Raw genomic sequence first — 16,812 nt, 5'->3', positions numbered from 1 at the left:
AGTGACGTTGCAATGGTTCGTTGCCACCCTGAGGTTTGGACGTCATTTTAGTGACATGTTTTTAGCCCAAGATTAGTTTCATTTCCTTGGGAACAAACACTAAAGACATGTAACTCTGTCACCCTATAGCCTCTGTTCAATAGCCTGAAACAGACATTGTACATCCCCTTATCAAGCGTCTTTCATTTGGTCACAAATGGAAAGTTGAAACATCACATGTCTCATGATAAGTCAAATGAGCATCTACTGGGCAGCAGCATACGAGAAATCTGTTTGGTGTCACCAGAATGAAGCAACAATGTTATTTTGGTGACAATACAATAATTACATCATTAATTAGGTTCCGAGATACTAAACCAAAAATGGTTTTATCTTGGTACTTGAGTGAGTTTCTAAAGTCACATTATACTTAATTTAACTAATCCTACATGTGACAAAGAAGATTTCAAACTAAGTCATGAAAACTCGGTGATAACATAGATTTTTTTATTATAGATTTGAACAGTTACAAGGGCGGCACGGTGGTATGGTGGTTAGCACTCTTGCCTCACAGCAAGAGGGTTGCCGGTTCGATCCCGGGCATGGGAGCCCTTCTGTGCGGAGTTTGCATATTCTCCCCATCTCAGCGTGGGTTCTCTCCGGGCACTCCGGCTTCCTCCCACAGTCCAAAGACATGCAGATTGGGGACTAGGTTAATTGGTGACTCTAAATTGTCCGTAGGTGTGAATGTGAGCGTGAATGGTTGTCTGTCTCTATGTGTCAGCCCTGTGATAGTCTGGCGACCTGTCCAGGGTGAACCCTGCCTCTCGCCCGATGTAGCTGGGATAGGCTCCAGCCCCCCCGCGACCCTCAAGAGGATGAAGCGGTTAGAAGATGAATGAATGAATGAATGAACAGTTACAAGTCAAATTAATATGAACACAAACCTATCTTTGTCACTTTTATCCCTGTGAGTATAGATTATAAAAAACAACAACCATACTCAAAGAAACAACCTTTACAATTTTAAAAAATATTTAAAAAAAAATGCCCACAAGAAAATCTACATCACAACATCTCCCCCTGATATTCACCCTAATTATCTGCACATTATTGTATTGTATACTCTGTAATCTTACTCATAACCCACAGCTTCAAATCAATATATTTAAAATTCATATTCAAAATTCATTCAAACAAAAATGTTTGAGTTAAGAAAAAGAACTGAACATATTTGGTTGAGGTTGAAAAAGTGCTAATAAGGTTTAGTTAGGGATGTGTTAAGAGGTCATGGCTAAGTGTGAGGTTTAATGCTTTTTGCTTTCCTGCTTGCAAAAAACACCTTGCAAAATCCATTAACATTTTCATGGTTGATTGGGGCTCTGCACACATGAAGAGATTGGTAAGCACTAATCTAGAGCATACAGAGCAGCAAAAGCCTTTCAGCTCTGTCCCACTCACCCACAGTGTGTTTGAGTTAATGGGACAAAATATAAACAGCTTAATTCCAAAATAGACACAAGACATAAACACATTTTTACTGATCTTAGAGCAGTGGTACGTCATGATCGTGTTTCCATCAAAGGTTTCTGCAATATATTAGCTTCGACAATTTTATGACCTTATGTTTAAAACAAGGTAAAGCTCGCCTCATGCACCGCAGGGTCAACTTCCTGTTTAAATCTTACCCCACCCACCAATGTGATGTCACACCTATGAGGGCATGCAGTTTTGAACATATGGTTTCACACTATGGCTCAGCAAAAAAGCTATTTTTTTCCTCATCAGGTGAGATAATAAACCTTGTATATCGTTAGACTGTCCCATTTGACCTTATGTGGTGATGTCCCTGATGATGAGCACCTTTGCTGCCTTTGGTACTGGTCCATTCAGTCTGATGAATATTTTGCAGTTTGAAATCCATGTTGCTTGAATCTTGTTTGTTAATTTAAGGATGCGTGCTCTGCTTGCAATGTCAGCATTCTTCTTGGTCAAGTGTTCCTTGATGTAAACAGTGGTCCTGTTTAGTTTCTTTCCTGTTCTGAGGAGTGCATGTTTTTCTTTCTGTTGGTGAACTGGATTATTATTGATGGTGGAGGCCATATTGTTTTTGCTGGGCACGGTGTGACAAATGTTGATGTCTCTGCTGTCAACAGAAGTGCCTTTGCTGTTCGAGAAGCAAAGCACGTGTTGCTCCAGAGACTCACGGTCATCCTCTGAAGTGTTGGCCTCACAGCGGAGGTGTCTGTAGAGGCCGGGGCTGCCCTAGCAAAACTCCGCTGTTTAGTCTTCAGGCTGCCAATGATCAGATCGTTCATCTGGGAGTATCTCTTGAGGTCGGACACTGGATTCTCCAGAAAAGAAGAACTTTTTATCCCTTTCCACGTTTTGTGTCATAAGTGTCTGAATTTCTCCCGTCAGATCCGTGATTTTCTTTTGTTGAGCTGCTACTGTTGTGATCTCAGCAGACAAGAAGTGGAGACATTTCTTGATCTCCTCCACCTCGTCAGGGTGGTTTGCATTTTTCTTTGGAGGCGTTTTTCCGCCAATCGGCAGTCCAGCAGTGAAACAGGCCAGTACTTGTTAAAGACAGAGTTTGTTTAGAAATCTTTTTTTTTTTTTTTAATTGGTCAAATTGAATTTGAAGTTATCCAATTCATGAGGTGGGTCACACTGAGGACTAATTCTGATCAGTCTCTTCAGTGTGATTGACAGGACAGATGATCAGAGGTGCAGAGTTTTTGCCACCATCATTAAGACCTGGGTTGAAGTATGGGAAGAGTTTCTCAGTGAAGGAGCAGCCAGTAAAGGAGTAGATAAGAGCTGCAGCATCTACGTCATAAAAGGAGACCACACCCTCCTCATAATCCACAAACACCCCCACTGTCTTGAGTTTAACCTTCAAGACAAGAGAGACTAGAGGGTCATTGAGAGCTCTGTACTTCACTCTCTTCCTCAGCCATATAGCCCAGTAACCATCCTCAGGGCTCAGTGGGACGTCTTCTTTCCTGTTGATCGACTCTCTGGCCACTCCTAAATCCCATTCAATCTTTCCTTTAACTTGAACCTCAAAGTAAAATCTGCCTGAAGAGAAACTCTGCTTTGCTAAAACGCAGGGGTTGAGAGAAAATCTCTCAGGGTTGTCTGGGAGATTGCTCTGAACGTCACCAGGATTCACTTGTTTCCCATCATCAGACAGGATGAGACATGGATGTGCTGTGTCAGGATCAAGAGTCACATCCACTGCATACCGCTGGACCCTCTTCAGCTCAGCTTCAAGAAGCTTCTTTATCTCTTTACTGAGTGTCTCCTCCAGCTGAGACACAACTCTCACCACAATGCCCTCATATGATGGACAGATGCTGACCACTGTCCAGTCCTTGCAGGATGGAACTGCTTCCATGGATGACAAACTCTGAAGAAGATGGAGGTGGTCTTCAGAGAGTGAGAGCTGCTCCACTTCAGTGCTTCTCTTCATCAGCTCAGAGATTTCCTGTTCCAGCTCTTTGATTAAGTCTTCAACTTGTTTCTGTGTTGTTTCCTGCTTCTCTTTAATTGTCTCAGTGAGCTCGTTTAGGCCTCTCTCGACAGACTCCCTCAGAGCAGTCAAGATCTGAACACTGTCTGCTATCTCTCTGTCTGCATTTTCCTTGCTGAAGCTGGCTGACTGTTTGAGATCCTGAATCTTCAGTCGTCTCTTCTGAATCATCTGCTGAATTTCAGTCTCCAGCTCAGCCTTCTTTACTTCACATCCGTCTTTCAGAGGAATAACATCATGTGTCTTGTGATCAGAAACATGGCAGAGCATGCAGACACATGTCTGGTCGGTCTTACAGAACAGCTCCAGAGGTTTATCGTGCTTCGTACACATCCTGTCTTCCAGGTTCTCCACAGGGTCGATCAGCTGATGTCTTTTCAGACGTGAAGCTGTCAGATGAGGCTCCAGGTGAGTCTCACAGTAGGAGACCAGACACACCAGGCAGGACTTCAGGGCCTTCAGTTTGGTTCCAGTGCAGACGTCACAGGGAACTTCTCCTGGTGTGGACACTTGTTGCTGTGAGCTGCTGCTGCTGGCTTTCTGTTGAGCTGACTGTCTGAACTGAGCGACTATTGCGGAGAACAAAGTGTTGACCTGCAGCTCAGGTCTTGCGTTAAAAACCTTTTTACACATCGGACACTGGCACTGGTCGTCAGTATCCCAGTGTTCAGTGATGCAGTTTTTGCAGAAGTTGTGTCCACATGGTGTGGTGACAGGATCAGTGAACACCTCCAGACAGATGGAGCACAGAAACTGATCTTCAGACAGAACACAGATGGCTGCAGCCATATCTAAACCCTGAGAACAAAAGTGAAAGTATGAGTTACGCAAACGTAACTCTTGTATTTTGTTTGATAAAAAGTTTGAGAAAAATAATCATTTTTTTCATATAAGTGGAACACTAGCCTCACACAAGCTCACAGTTGAGGTCCCTAATGTTACATGTGGGGAACAATGGTAGCTCAACAGTAGGGACCCACAAAGAGAGCCATAAGTACACACTGAGAGCAAAAGTTAAAGTGTTGACAAAAAATGTCTTATTAAATGCACAGTATGATTTTTTTTTTTCAAAAAAGGTAATTTAGTTATTTGATTATCCATAAAGTCAAATTAAACATAACTATTTGACAAGCCTTGGTATGAAAAGAGAGCAACATCCTGTCTGAGTATAGCTGAAGATTTGTGTTAATGCAGGTTAATGAAATGTAAATATGTAAATATCACTTGTACTCACCACCGATGTTTGCACCTTTGCTGTGTTGTTGAAATAGACTTGATGAACTCAGTTTGATTTTTTTGGATCTCACCTGCCACTCTGCTGTCGCTCGGACAAACTCTCAGTGTCCTTTTGATGTGTGTAACAGGTATAACTGCATGCCAGTCAAGTCACCTGATGGTGCCATAAAGTATTACCCTCTTGTTTCATTGAGAGCTCTGTAGTTTAGGTTAAGAACTATGTTTATGAAAAACAGTGACTTAAATCAACACGTCTTTGGACTTCACTGAAAAATAAAAATTAAGCTTCAGGAGGGAATCATATGTTACTCACTCTATCTCATCCTCCCGTTCTCTTCTTGTGCTTCATCTTATCAGCTGATTAGGAGTGTTTGTTCTTTTAGTTAAATCAACCAGATTTAGCCGTGATATTTATCAGCATATCATATCTTTGCTGTTAATATTTAATTCTGTACTCATCTCTGGCTGCGTTCTAAAAAAACAAACAAACAAAAAAAACAATATTCCCACTGTGATTTTTACATGGCAGGTGAAAATGCATATTCCACTGAGATATTTCAGCTGTGCATACTGCGACTAACATGCCCTAACATGTCGTTTATCATGTCGAAATATGGAAAAGTGGAACAGCTGTCATTTGTTTGGTGGACTTGTTGGACCGTGTGAACACAGCCTTCCTCTTTCATTCTTCCGACCACCCTCTTGAAAAAGTCAATGTTGGGATATTTGCACGTATCCAAAACCCTGTTGACATCCAAGTCTTTCATAATGTTTAAAAGCAGGTGTGTTTCACCTGCTGAGCAGAAGTGTGGGCTTTTCTTTTGGGCATACATCTCTGCCCTAAAGCCTTGCAAACGAAGTTGTTGAAAACTGGTGCTTGGGCAGTGAATTGCAATGTCAGAAACCGACGATAAAAGGTGTCCTTTAACGTCAGCATGATATGTGGCCACTTGCAGTTATAGTATAGGCTAATGGCGCCTGGTGGCGTCAGGGGGAAATGCAGCGGGCCAAGGATAAAAGTTAAGGCAGCAAAAGTCTGAGTGGGGCGGGCAAGATGGGTCCAACAAACACCTACTTTCACTTGAGAGAGTGGTGCTCAATTCCCATAAGATTCTAAAGCCAAACCCTGTTCTTTTTTCCTAAACCCAGCCACATGCATTTCCCAGATAGCACACATACATCTGGTTGACGTCAGCCTGATGTATCAAGTTTAGAATTAAAATAAAAACACCACAGTTGTAGCGTGTCAGCTAACATGAGCTAAACTAGCTAACAAAAGATAATGTTAGCTGGTGGGGACCTGTGCTAAGTTATATACACCCAGTCGTGCCTCACCACTCACCAGGAACCTCTTTCAACGGTCACAGAAGAAACAACATAGCTATTTTCTGCCAGTTTATTCCAGTTAGCTTACCTGAAACCAACTGCGATAAGATGCTGTGTCCTGCATACTCAGTTCCAAAAAAAAAAAACTGCAGAAATGAAATTCTGCCTTCCATGGCGACTTCCATATGTGGGCAGGTATGGGCTGACCCAAAGCCGATGTAACAGAGACGTTTGATGAGCTGGGACAAAAGAGTATTAAATTTAAAGATATTCGCCCATGCGGCCAACGCTTGTCAGACATTATAAATTCAGGGCCGATGTGTCGTCCTTAGGCTGACGTCGGCCAGATGTAGGTGTACTATCTGGATTGTTGTTAAAGGAAAAAAAAAAGGTCAGTTCACAGTGTTGCACTGACGTAGTGTTTTTTGTTTTTTTTTTTGTTTTGAAAGAGACTATAAGTAAATGTTAAATGTCCTGTGAAAAAGAAGACAGTCTCGAAAACAGACAATGCATGTAACACGCAGAACTTGACACAGCGTCCCGGAACGTCAACAACCAACACACCCAGGGTACCTTGGAAGTCATATGTGGGCGTGGAAAGTCCATGAGCAAACCTCATTATGTGACGAGGTCGCATTGAGGATGTGTTGGCCTTGCAAACTGTTAGCTAGTTGGTTTGTGTACAACACAGAGGGCTGACCGTAAACAGGCAAGAGGTATTGTGCGACAAACTGCAGTAAAAACCTCAGTTGGGACGCATATTCCAAATGTGCTAAATACATTTCCAAAGAATACTCAGTAATACAGACATATCCGACGTGTCTAGTGCGGCAGAGATGTGTGGCAGGCTTAGGTTTCTCAGTTGCTAAAATAAAGCAAAGAGATGAATTCTGAATCAGGAAGTGCTCTTTATTTCACCTCAGCTCATCTTTATGTCAACTGCTCTGATATCCACACAGGTGGGAGCTCACTTAGTGTGTTTACAACTTCACTCAGGGTGCAAAAAGTCTTGTACCACAACAGTAACTGTAACCCATTTGAACCATTGTGAAATACGGAAACATGAATCACTGTGTGATGGGTAACCTCAGTGATGTACAACACATTTAAACACAGTTTTTTTTGTTTATGGTCTTAAACACATTGTCTCATGGCATGCTGGGAAACTCCACCCATTCAGCCCCAACACACAATATGTTCAGTGCACAGTGACAGTGTTGTTTATTGGCTTTAAACTAATTAGGCGAAATTGGCTTTACACAGGTAAACTCAAAAACTGAAAGAAAAAAAAAATGATATCACGCTCCTAAGGGATGAGTTTGTGTGTGAAGAGAACATAGAGTTTTAATGTCATTTTGTTCAGTTCACAGCGTAGGTGAGAAGCTGGCCAAGCTGCAGCCGACTGTTTGAGACAAAGAAACAACAAAACCAGTTATTTCTGAGTGAGTCATTGCTGTGTTTCCAGCAGCTTTTTAGCAATCTGTTGCTGTTTTTAAAACTTCATTTGAGGCACCAAATGTGGGTGTTTTGTAGCAACCTGATGCCATTTTTCCAGTGACTTTTTAGGCACCAAAAGCAATTGTTTTTTACTGAGACACGGCTGCTTCTCCTGCTGGGACAGTGCCTATTTCCGACCATAACCAAGTGTTTTTTGTGTGTAAACCTAACCACGTTTACCACACTGTTGTGTAAAAGTGTCAATATTTCCACCACTGACCACATCTATGGTTAGCAGAAGCGTACAATGCCGACATTTCTACTGGCGCCTGAGTTGTCCCTGAACAGTTGCAGAGAAGTTCTTCTTCCCAGTGAAGTGTTCATATTTTTATTAGCAGATTTATGTGCTCTGTGTTTCACTCAGATTGACATGAAGGCAAAGGGATAAGCACCTAAAGCACCTCTATGTGTACTTCCACTGCAGCTGTCTGACTCTCAGTAACCGAACCCAGTTAGGCCTCGCTGTAACTGCTGGTAATCAACCAATGGAATCTATGTATGTATTTATTCACTGAACAGGAACAGGGTTGGCTCGTTACAGGCAGCTCACACACAGCACGCTACAAAAGAACAGCACGTTATTTTAGCACAGAGGCCAGCTAGCTGTTTCACAAAGTGCATTAAGTCGATATCTGGACGCTCTATCTTTCAAATAGTGCAGCAACCCATTCATAACTCATTACAGTTACATTTCCACTGTGCATATACGTTCATATGGTGGACATACAGACATTAATACATGATAATTGTACACAGTGCTCAAAAATTCGCCCATGAGCCAATGACACAGGTATGAACACATAACCACATAAACGCATGACTATCACATTATAGCAGTAATAGTGGAATTACACACAGTACAAACTCTGTCACATCAGCATAGCACACACATACTGTGTTCCTGACTTTTACTGGTGTTGCACACACAACTTCCCATTTCAGCCTCTCCTCAGGCTCAGAGACGCAAAGGACAGTTACTTTCCCTTCCTCTGCAGCTCTCTGTGCCCACTGACAGTTACAGAAATGGAAGCCATCTTTGGGCCTTTGTCTAAAAAGATTTTATACACAGTCATTAAAACTGAATAAGACGGATTGATTTTTACAGACATCTCTTTTATTATATGTAAAAACTTACAGGTGAAAGTACAAAATCAACACAGTGAGTCTTTTTGTTTTCCTTTACTGTTTCTCTTCTTATAAGTATAAAGTACACATCTTGTAACGTTATGTAGAAAATAAGACACAAAAAATAAATCTCGGATATTAACAGGAAATCCGTTGCCTGATGTCAGACAGAATTACCAACTTGTTAAACTTCTAAGAGTCGGCAGAGGTTCCAGACTCTTTTCATCTTACAGACTGACAACTCAAATCAATACATTTAAAACAAATTAGCAGACAGGGTTTATAAATTGAATTTTACCATAATGTGGGGTCAAGTAAAAGTTTGCATGTACTGTACATTTTGATATTCATGTGTAGACAGTTTGTTTGCATGTGATTTGTAACAGAGGTCTTACTGGTGGGTCTTTTATGACTGGAGAAGTCAGTGTATATTTAGAAGTTATTGTGGAGCTTCAGTGAGCAGTCAACGAGCTAAATGCTAACATCAACATGCTATAATGCATACATGTTGATGTTAGCATCTTACTTTAGCATGTTAGCATGCTGACATTTGCTAGCTAGCAATACATACAAAATCCAGCTGAGGCTGATGGGAATGTCAGTATTGGACACATTAGAATACATTTAGTTCATGAGTAAACTAAAATAGAGTATAAAAGTCATGTTGTACATGATGTTGAATCAAGTCATATCGACAATGACTTTTTGACTTTATTCAATGATAGAGTTCTTAATTTCAACCAGAGTCTGACGGGTCCTAAAAAAGCCCAAGAGGTTGGACCGGATTTGGTGATTGGCTGGGTCGGGTAGGGCTCGGGCAGTCTCTTTCCAAATAAATGCACTATGTCCGTACAACAGTGTGAATTGACGTTTGTTTTCCTTCAACAACAAAAACATGTAGTTACAGGATGTGAACACCGCTCTCTCAGGTGAAAGTCAGTGTTTGTTTGACCCATCCACCAACCCTTCTGTCCGCCTCAGTCAGACCTTCGTCGCCTTAGCTTTCGTCCTTGTCCCACTACAACTGGCTTAACTGATGTTAAAGGAAGCCTTTTTCTGATGCTGCAAGTCACTGCCCAAGCATCGGATTTCAATGACTTTGGAGTGGGACTGGGCTCGAAAAACAAGTTTTGTTCACAAATCCAAGGTAACTCTGTATGAACAGCCTGGTCTCACTCCGCAGTCACTAACTAGTGCTTGGTCAGTGACTTCTGGCATCATGAAAAAAGCCATCCTTTCACATCGGCATGATATGCGGTTGGTTGCCGGTGTCTGGTGGCATCAGAGGGAAAAATGGCATGACACCAACAAAAGTTAAAGCGGCGCAAGTCTGAGTGGGGCTGGTGGGAGTGGCGGCGGGTTAGTCCAACAACCACCGACTTTCACCTAGGAGGCAGGTGTTCACTTTTCGTATGAATGTAAAGCCAAACTATATTCTTTTTTCTTAAACCCAACCAGGTGTGTTGGCAACATGTAACCATGTTGTTGAAGGAAAAAAACATCAATGTGTGGTGTTGAACTGACCCAGCGCGTTTATTTTGAAAGAAACTGTATGCAAACTGTACATTTCCTGTGAAAACAGAAGTATATTTTGAAAACAGACAATGCAAGTAACAGGCTGAGGTTTACATAAATTATCATAACAAATCGTGCCACGGAGTTACAGTTCATTTAAAAGTGCCACTGGCCCCAAGTTTGTCAGCAGGTTGAAAAATGAATGTCTCCCATCTGTCTTGTGCTGTTGGACTGTCTAAGAATCTTCCTCTTTTTGGAAAGGGGAAGTTTATGAACACAGAAGGCTCATTTCCAAGAAAAGTCATGAGACATTTGAGCAAATTTTGTCAAGCTGAGTATGAAATAAACTCATAACTTGAGCTTGAGTGCAAGTTTTGTGACAGTAGTCCACACCCATGTTTGTTACATAGCATAATACTGAATCTTTTTGTCGATACTAAAGCTTTAAATCTATTTAGTGTGATTTACACAAGGGATGATCAGAGGTGCAGAGTTTTTACCACCCTCATTCAGACCTGGGTTGAAGTATGGGAAGAGTTTCTCAGTGAAGGAGCAGCCAGTAAAGGAGTAGATAAGAGCTGCAACATCTACGTCATAAAAGGAGACAACACCCTCCTCATAATCCACAAACACCCCCACCTTCTGAGGCCGAGACCTCAGAGAGAGACGAACATCAAGATCATCGAGAGCTTTGTACTCAGTTCCATTCCTCAACCATATGGTCCAGTAACCATCCTCAGGGCTCAGTGTGACCAGTCCCTTCCTGTTGATCGACTCTTCGACCACTCCTAAATCCCATCCAGTCTTTTCTTGAACTTGAACCTCAAAGTAAAATCTGCCTGAAGAGAAACTCTGCTTTCCTAAGACACAAAGACCGGTAGAAAATCTCTCTGGGTTGTCTGGGAGATTTTTCTTCACATTATCATGATTCACTTGTTTTCCATCATCAGACAGTATAAGTTCAGGATGTGCTGTATCAGGATCAAGAGTCACATCCACTGCATACGGCTGGACCCTCTTCAGCTCAGCTTCAAGCAGCTTCTTCATCTGTTTACTGAGTGTCTGCTCCAGCTGAGACACAGCTCTCACCACAGTCCCCTTATATGAAAGAGGATGGATATTGATCTCTGTCCAGTCCTTGGTGGGTGGAGCAATGTTCAAGGACTGGATGCTTTGGAGAAGATGGAGGTGGTCTTCAGAGCGTGAGAGCTGCTCCACCTCAGTGCTTCTCTTCATCAACTCAGAAATTTCCTGTTTCAGCTCTTTGGTAAAAGCCTTGGCCTGATTTTCTGTTGTTCTGTGCTTCACTTGAATTGTGTCCATGAGTTCATTCAGTTTTCGCTGAGCACACTCTATCAGAGCAGTGAAGATCTGAACACCTTCTGCTATCTCTCTATTTGCATTTTCCTCACTGAGGTCGACTGGCCGTTCAATCTCCTGAATCTTCTGTTGTCTCTTCTGGATCATCTGCTGAATTTTTGCCTCTGTCTTCCCCAGCTCTGCCATCTTTTCTCCACAAGCTTCTTTCAGAGGAACAACATCATGTGTCTTGTGGTCTAAAACAGTGCAGAGCATGCAGACACATGTCTGGTCGGTCTTACAGAACAGCTCCAGAGGTTTATTGTGCTTCATACACATCCTGTCTTCCATGTTCTCCGCAGGGTCGATCAGCTGATGTCTTTTCAGGCCTGACATTGTCAGATGAGGCTCCAGGTGAGTCTCACAGTAGGAGGCCAGACACACCAGGCAGGACTTCAGGGCCTGTAGTTTGGTTCCAGTGCAGACGTCACAGGGAACTTCTCCTGGTTTGGACACTTGTTGCTGTAAGCTGCTGCTGCTGGCTTTCTGTTGAGCTGACTGTCTGAACTGAGCGACCATCTCAGAGATGAAAGTGTTGACTCGCAGCTCAGGTCTTGTTCTAAAAACCTTTTTACACATCGGACACAGATATTGGTTTTCAGTATCCCAGTGTTGAGTGATGCAGTTTTTGCAGAAGTTGTGTCCACATGATGTAGTGACAGGATCAGTGAACACATCCAGACAGATGGAGCACTGAAACTGATCTTCACTGCTGGCAGTGGCCATATCTACACACTGAGAACAAAAGAGAAAGTTATTCAGACGTTATTAAGAACACAAATAGTGAGGATCCATAGCACAAACATAGAATATAAATATAGATAATAAAAGTTAAAAAAAAATAATAAATAATAACATAAAAAAAAAAACAAATTGCAGAATTCTTGCTTTTTGTGGTAATGTTTTACAATGCACAAAACTGGTGTACTGTTTTTGAAAAAGTGGGTTTTAAAATGATCATAGGAAAATAGCTTTTTTATCAACAATTTTAATCAGCACCCATTTGAACACAATAATTATGGAGCAATTAGATTGTATTAGCAATGCAATCTATGTAGAAAATCCATTCCATCAATCTGGCAGATAAAGTGTATTGCACAATTACCCATAATCCCTTTGATAACCTTATTGTTATGAATTTATGTGTTGGTATGTGTTGACAGATGACATGAACAATACTGACTATCTCGTTACTATTCCATGTTTCGGCTTGTAAAACTCAGAATGTTGTCACTGTCCCCTCCACCTCCTTGTGCATGTGTGTTGTATTCAGTCAGTGTTAAAATCAAAGTTAGTGAGAAGAAATGTCAAAAATAAGATTTACTGTTAATAGATTGTTAATAGATTACAGTGTTAACTTTGGCAGCTATTTTAGACTAGTCTTAGTCTTGAGACAAAAATGCTTATTAATTTTAGTCACAATTTAGTCATTTTTATCCTTCGTAGTTTTAATCAACGAAAAACTATATATTATTATTATTATCATTATTATTATTATTATTATTATTATATTTTTTATCATTACTTTTAGTCATTATGTTTGCTGGAGTTAACCAGCCTGTCGCTCATGCGGCATTTGAAGGTAATTGCAAGCACAGCTGTTCTCAGCTTTCAGTGTCTTATAATCCACCACTAACATTTTCTTTACGTCTTGTTTGGTCAGTGAAAATGAAACATAGATTTCGTCTTCGTTTTTATTATCAGATCTATTTTTAGCTTTTTATCGTCTCGTTTATGTCATGGAAAAAAGTTCTCTCTGCTTCATATTGAGCCTTCCATTGTAATGGCCAAGTGTCCCACATTTTGTTGATTGACTTTTCTAACAAATTTTTACATTTATTCTTGAAGTACTCAAGTAGGCCTACACAACTCCTCAATAACATCAGTGTTGGGGTGTGTGAGCTTTTATTTAGTTTTACATCTATGTGAGTGTTGTCTGCTTGGTGTGTTTTGGTTTTGGTCTGCACACGCCTTTCCCTCCCTCTCTCTTATTCTCCTGCTGTCAGCACACCAACTCTCCATTTGCAATCAGCACACCAGATCTACATCCATAATCAGCACACCGTTCCTCTGTAAAATGTGGTGTTCCCCAGGGATCAATCCTCGGGCCATTGTTATTTCTTATTTATATCAATGATTTGTCCAATCTATCAGATCAGCTATCCAAAATTTTATTTGCTGAAGATACTAGTTTGTTTTATTCCCATAGAAATCCTGATGTAATTATGAAAGTTGTCAATGAAGAGTTAGACAAAATCTCCAAATGGTTCAAAATCAATAAATTGTCACTAAACATTAAGAAAACAAATTTTATTCTGTTTAGTTACAATCACAAGAAGCTCACAGAGAATATAACAGTGTTGATTGATAATGTTTCAATAGCTAATGTTGAATCAACTCGTTTTAGTTTGTACTAATTGATAAAAACCTATCCTGGAAGCCTCACATTTCATTTATTTCATCTAAAATTGCAAAATGTGTTATCTTTTAAACACAAAAGTTTCCCTCAACCTTTATTATTCTATAATTTATCCCTTTATCAGTTACTGCAACATTGCTCCAAGAAGTCATTCATTACCTTTGTTTCGTAAATTTGGCATCCTCAATATTTATCAGATTAATAAGCTCCAAATAACTCAATTTGTATATGGTTCTTTAAATAAAACACTTCCTACTTTCTTTCACAATTTCTTTTTTCCCAAACAATCAATTTCACAATTATTTAACCCGAAAAGCATCCCAGCTCTGACCTCCTCAATCGCGAACTATTTCATCCCAATTTAAGATTTCTCACAGAGGTTCCAGGTTATAGAATTCTCTCCCCACTTTGTTAAACTTTCTTATGAATCATTTAAAAAAATCTGTAAAACATTTCTTGCTATATCAATAACAATGACCTGTTCTCTGTATCTTTGTGTGTGTGTGAGAGTGTGGGTGTGACATCATGCCTTTATGCACATGACAATGTTTAATTTAATGTTTATCTAGGGAAGTCCTCTTGTCAAGCCCCTTGAGGGTTTTTTGGACCTCCTTGCATGTTCCCCATTGTTCTTTTTTTTTCTTCCTAAAAAGAAGTTCTTATATCACTGTCTGTAAATTGTTTTAATGGTAATTGTATTACTGATTGTCAGTTTTTTTATGGTAATTGTAATGTTGACTTTTTTTTTTTTTTTTTTTTAAATATGTGCTAAATAAACAAAATAAATAAGCCATTCCTCTCCACAGCAGATACTCAGTGCTAGCGAATTTTGTTAGTTTTGTCTGCCTGCCTTGAAGATTCATACCTGTTCTCCTCTCACCAGAAATGCCAGTCAGCCAGCCACGCCTTTATTCCCAGTGGATTAGATTACTGCAATAGTCTGTAAGTAGGCCTTTTAAAACAAGCTGTTCATCAACTTCAGCTTATTCAGAGCGCTGCTGCTCGGGTCCTAACAAAAACTAGGAAATATGACTTCATTACTCCAGTCCTAAAATCTGTACGCCAGTTACCTGTCACTCAGAGAATTGATTTCAAAATCTTGCTGCTTGGGTATGAATCACTCTGTGGTTCAGCACCCAGATATATCTCTGACATGCTTGTGACATATGAACCATCTGAGGCCGGCCGACTGACCGCCCCAAGAGTTAGAACAACACGTGGTTAATCAGTGTTTTGTTATCATGCAGCACAAACTTGGAATAACCTCCCAGATGACTTTAGACAGATCTGACTCGGAACACTTTTAAGTCGAAGCTAAAACTGTTTCTTTTGTACACTGCCTGCTCCACCCTGAAATGACTGCAGCTCATTTATAAACTTGATTTTGAATCATTTTAAATAATGTTTTTATCTCTGCTAGTTTTAATGGTGATTTTTTAAATTGTAAATCATTTAATCTTTTATATCTTCCTTCTTTTATTGTAAATCTGTACCCTTTGTTATGTTTCATATCTTATCGCTCTGTAAAGCTGCCCTGATGTATAAAATGTGCCATACAAATAAAGCTGCCTCGCTTTGCTTTGTTCCCCCAAAATGATTTTATTGCACCTGGAATCACCTGATTTGCGTTACTTAAACACATTAAAAGATGTTACTTGTTTTGTTGCCCTGTAACAACAGTTCTGCACCCCTTAATTATTTTATGTCAGTAATCACAGTTACATCATTGTACCTGGAAGTATTTTGAGATTATGTTAAATTTTTTAGATTTTTTAAGTGCATTACCCTATTTGTTAGAAAGTTTAATGTACTTTTTTGCAAAACTTTTTGATCCCTGAGGCATGAAATTTAAAAAAAAAAAGTGGAACTTTCTGAGTAAAGAAAAGGAAGAAAAGCTGAAGTTTTGCTGAGATAATTATTATCAGCTATACTCACCGGTGTTGAGCGGACACTCTGCTGAGAAAGTCTTGATAAACTTTATTTTTCGTCTTTAGACAGAAACATGTCTTGCTTGCAGCTCTGCAGTCCCTCTGACAAATACTGAGTTTCATTTCAGGAGTGTGACGTTTAAGTTCTCCCTGATTTCTCCCCTGGTGTTGCTCCGCCTGCTCTGTGGGTGAGGGTTCCTGTCCGGTGTCTGCTGTGTACATAATTATAACAGCATATAATACATAGACTGGGCAGAAGACGAATATTCAGGGAGTAATGCAACCTGTGGCTTTTGTACCTTTCTTTTTGAATGTTTTTTTTCTTGTGTTTTTCTACAGCGGTAAATTCTTACAACAAGAGACAGGTTGTCTTTATTCTCAATGCTACAGTCTCGTCATCGGCCAAAGTTCAACTCAGCTTTAATAAAGTCTGCTCAGTTTTATTTCATTTTTTTTTTAAAAAATGACACTTTATGTTTGAGCAAAACCACATCTTGGATTTTTTGGCCATGACTCACGAACCTTGTGACAAAAGCAAAAGGAAAAGGAAAAAGGAAGTGAAACATTTCTCAGCATAACAAGTTCTCATGATCATTAACGACATAATATAAAAGGCCTATGATAATATACAGGGCGGCTGGACCATCAGAGTTAAACATGCTGTTACTCCCGGTGTGGTTTACAGGCCATTTCATACAAGGACAAACTAACAACTGAATGTGTTACTAATTTGACAAAACAATCACAACTGAAATAATAATAATACTTAATAATACATGGATATGCTCAGCCTCAACAGGACATGTTTGAGGCGTATAACTCTCTCAGCAACTTCCGGGGACAAATATTCAAAGGTTTTTTTTTTTGCATATTTGTAAACGCACCGTTAC

The 16,812-nt window shown here is 40.2% G+C and overlaps 3 protein-coding genes across 3 annotated transcripts in view; 1 reads left to right on the top strand and 2 right to left on the bottom strand.

The window, feature by feature from the left end:
- LOC125886369 (equilibrative nucleoside transporter 2-like) overlaps positions 1-16,812 on the top strand; it is a 162,758-nt gene that overhangs the window by 120,492 nt on the left and 25,454 nt on the right. The window lies entirely within an intron of this gene.
- Positions 2,660-4,306, bottom strand: LOC125883232 (E3 ubiquitin-protein ligase TRIM21-like). The gene has a single exon (XM_049567470.1). It carries the CDS (start codon positions 4,304-4,306, stop codon positions 2,660-2,662), a length of 1,647 nt encoding a protein of 548 aa, XP_049423427.1.
- Positions 8,551-16,035, bottom strand: LOC125886362 (E3 ubiquitin-protein ligase TRIM39-like). The gene is made up of 2 exons (XM_049572537.1): positions 15,930-16,035; positions 8,551-12,310 (listed from the first exon to the last, which is right to left on the bottom strand). The coding sequence occupies exon 2, from the start codon at positions 12,299-12,301 to the stop codon at positions 10,667-10,669; it is 1,635 nt and encodes a 544-aa protein (XP_049428494.1). The 5' UTR covers positions 12,302-12,310; positions 15,930-16,035; the 3' UTR covers positions 8,551-10,666.

The sequence above is a fragment of the Epinephelus fuscoguttatus genome, linkage group LG3 (assembly GCF_011397635.1).
Source record: "Epinephelus fuscoguttatus linkage group LG3, E.fuscoguttatus.final_Chr_v1".
Taxonomy (NCBI): Eukaryota; Metazoa; Chordata; class Actinopteri; order Perciformes; family Serranidae; genus Epinephelus; species Epinephelus fuscoguttatus.
Note: the sequence above shows the minus strand (reverse complement) of the source record. Positions and strands in the feature narration are given on the sequence as shown.

Excerpts from the sequence above, each read along its gene's own strand:
- LOC125883232 (XM_049567470.1), bottom strand. The coding sequence starts at position 4,306 with ATGGCTGCAGCCATCTGTGTTCTGTCTGAAGATCAGTTTCTGTGCTCC.
- LOC125886362 (XM_049572537.1), bottom strand. The coding sequence starts at position 12,301 with ATGGCCACTGCCAGCAGTGAAGATCAGTTTCAGTGCTCCATCTGTCTG.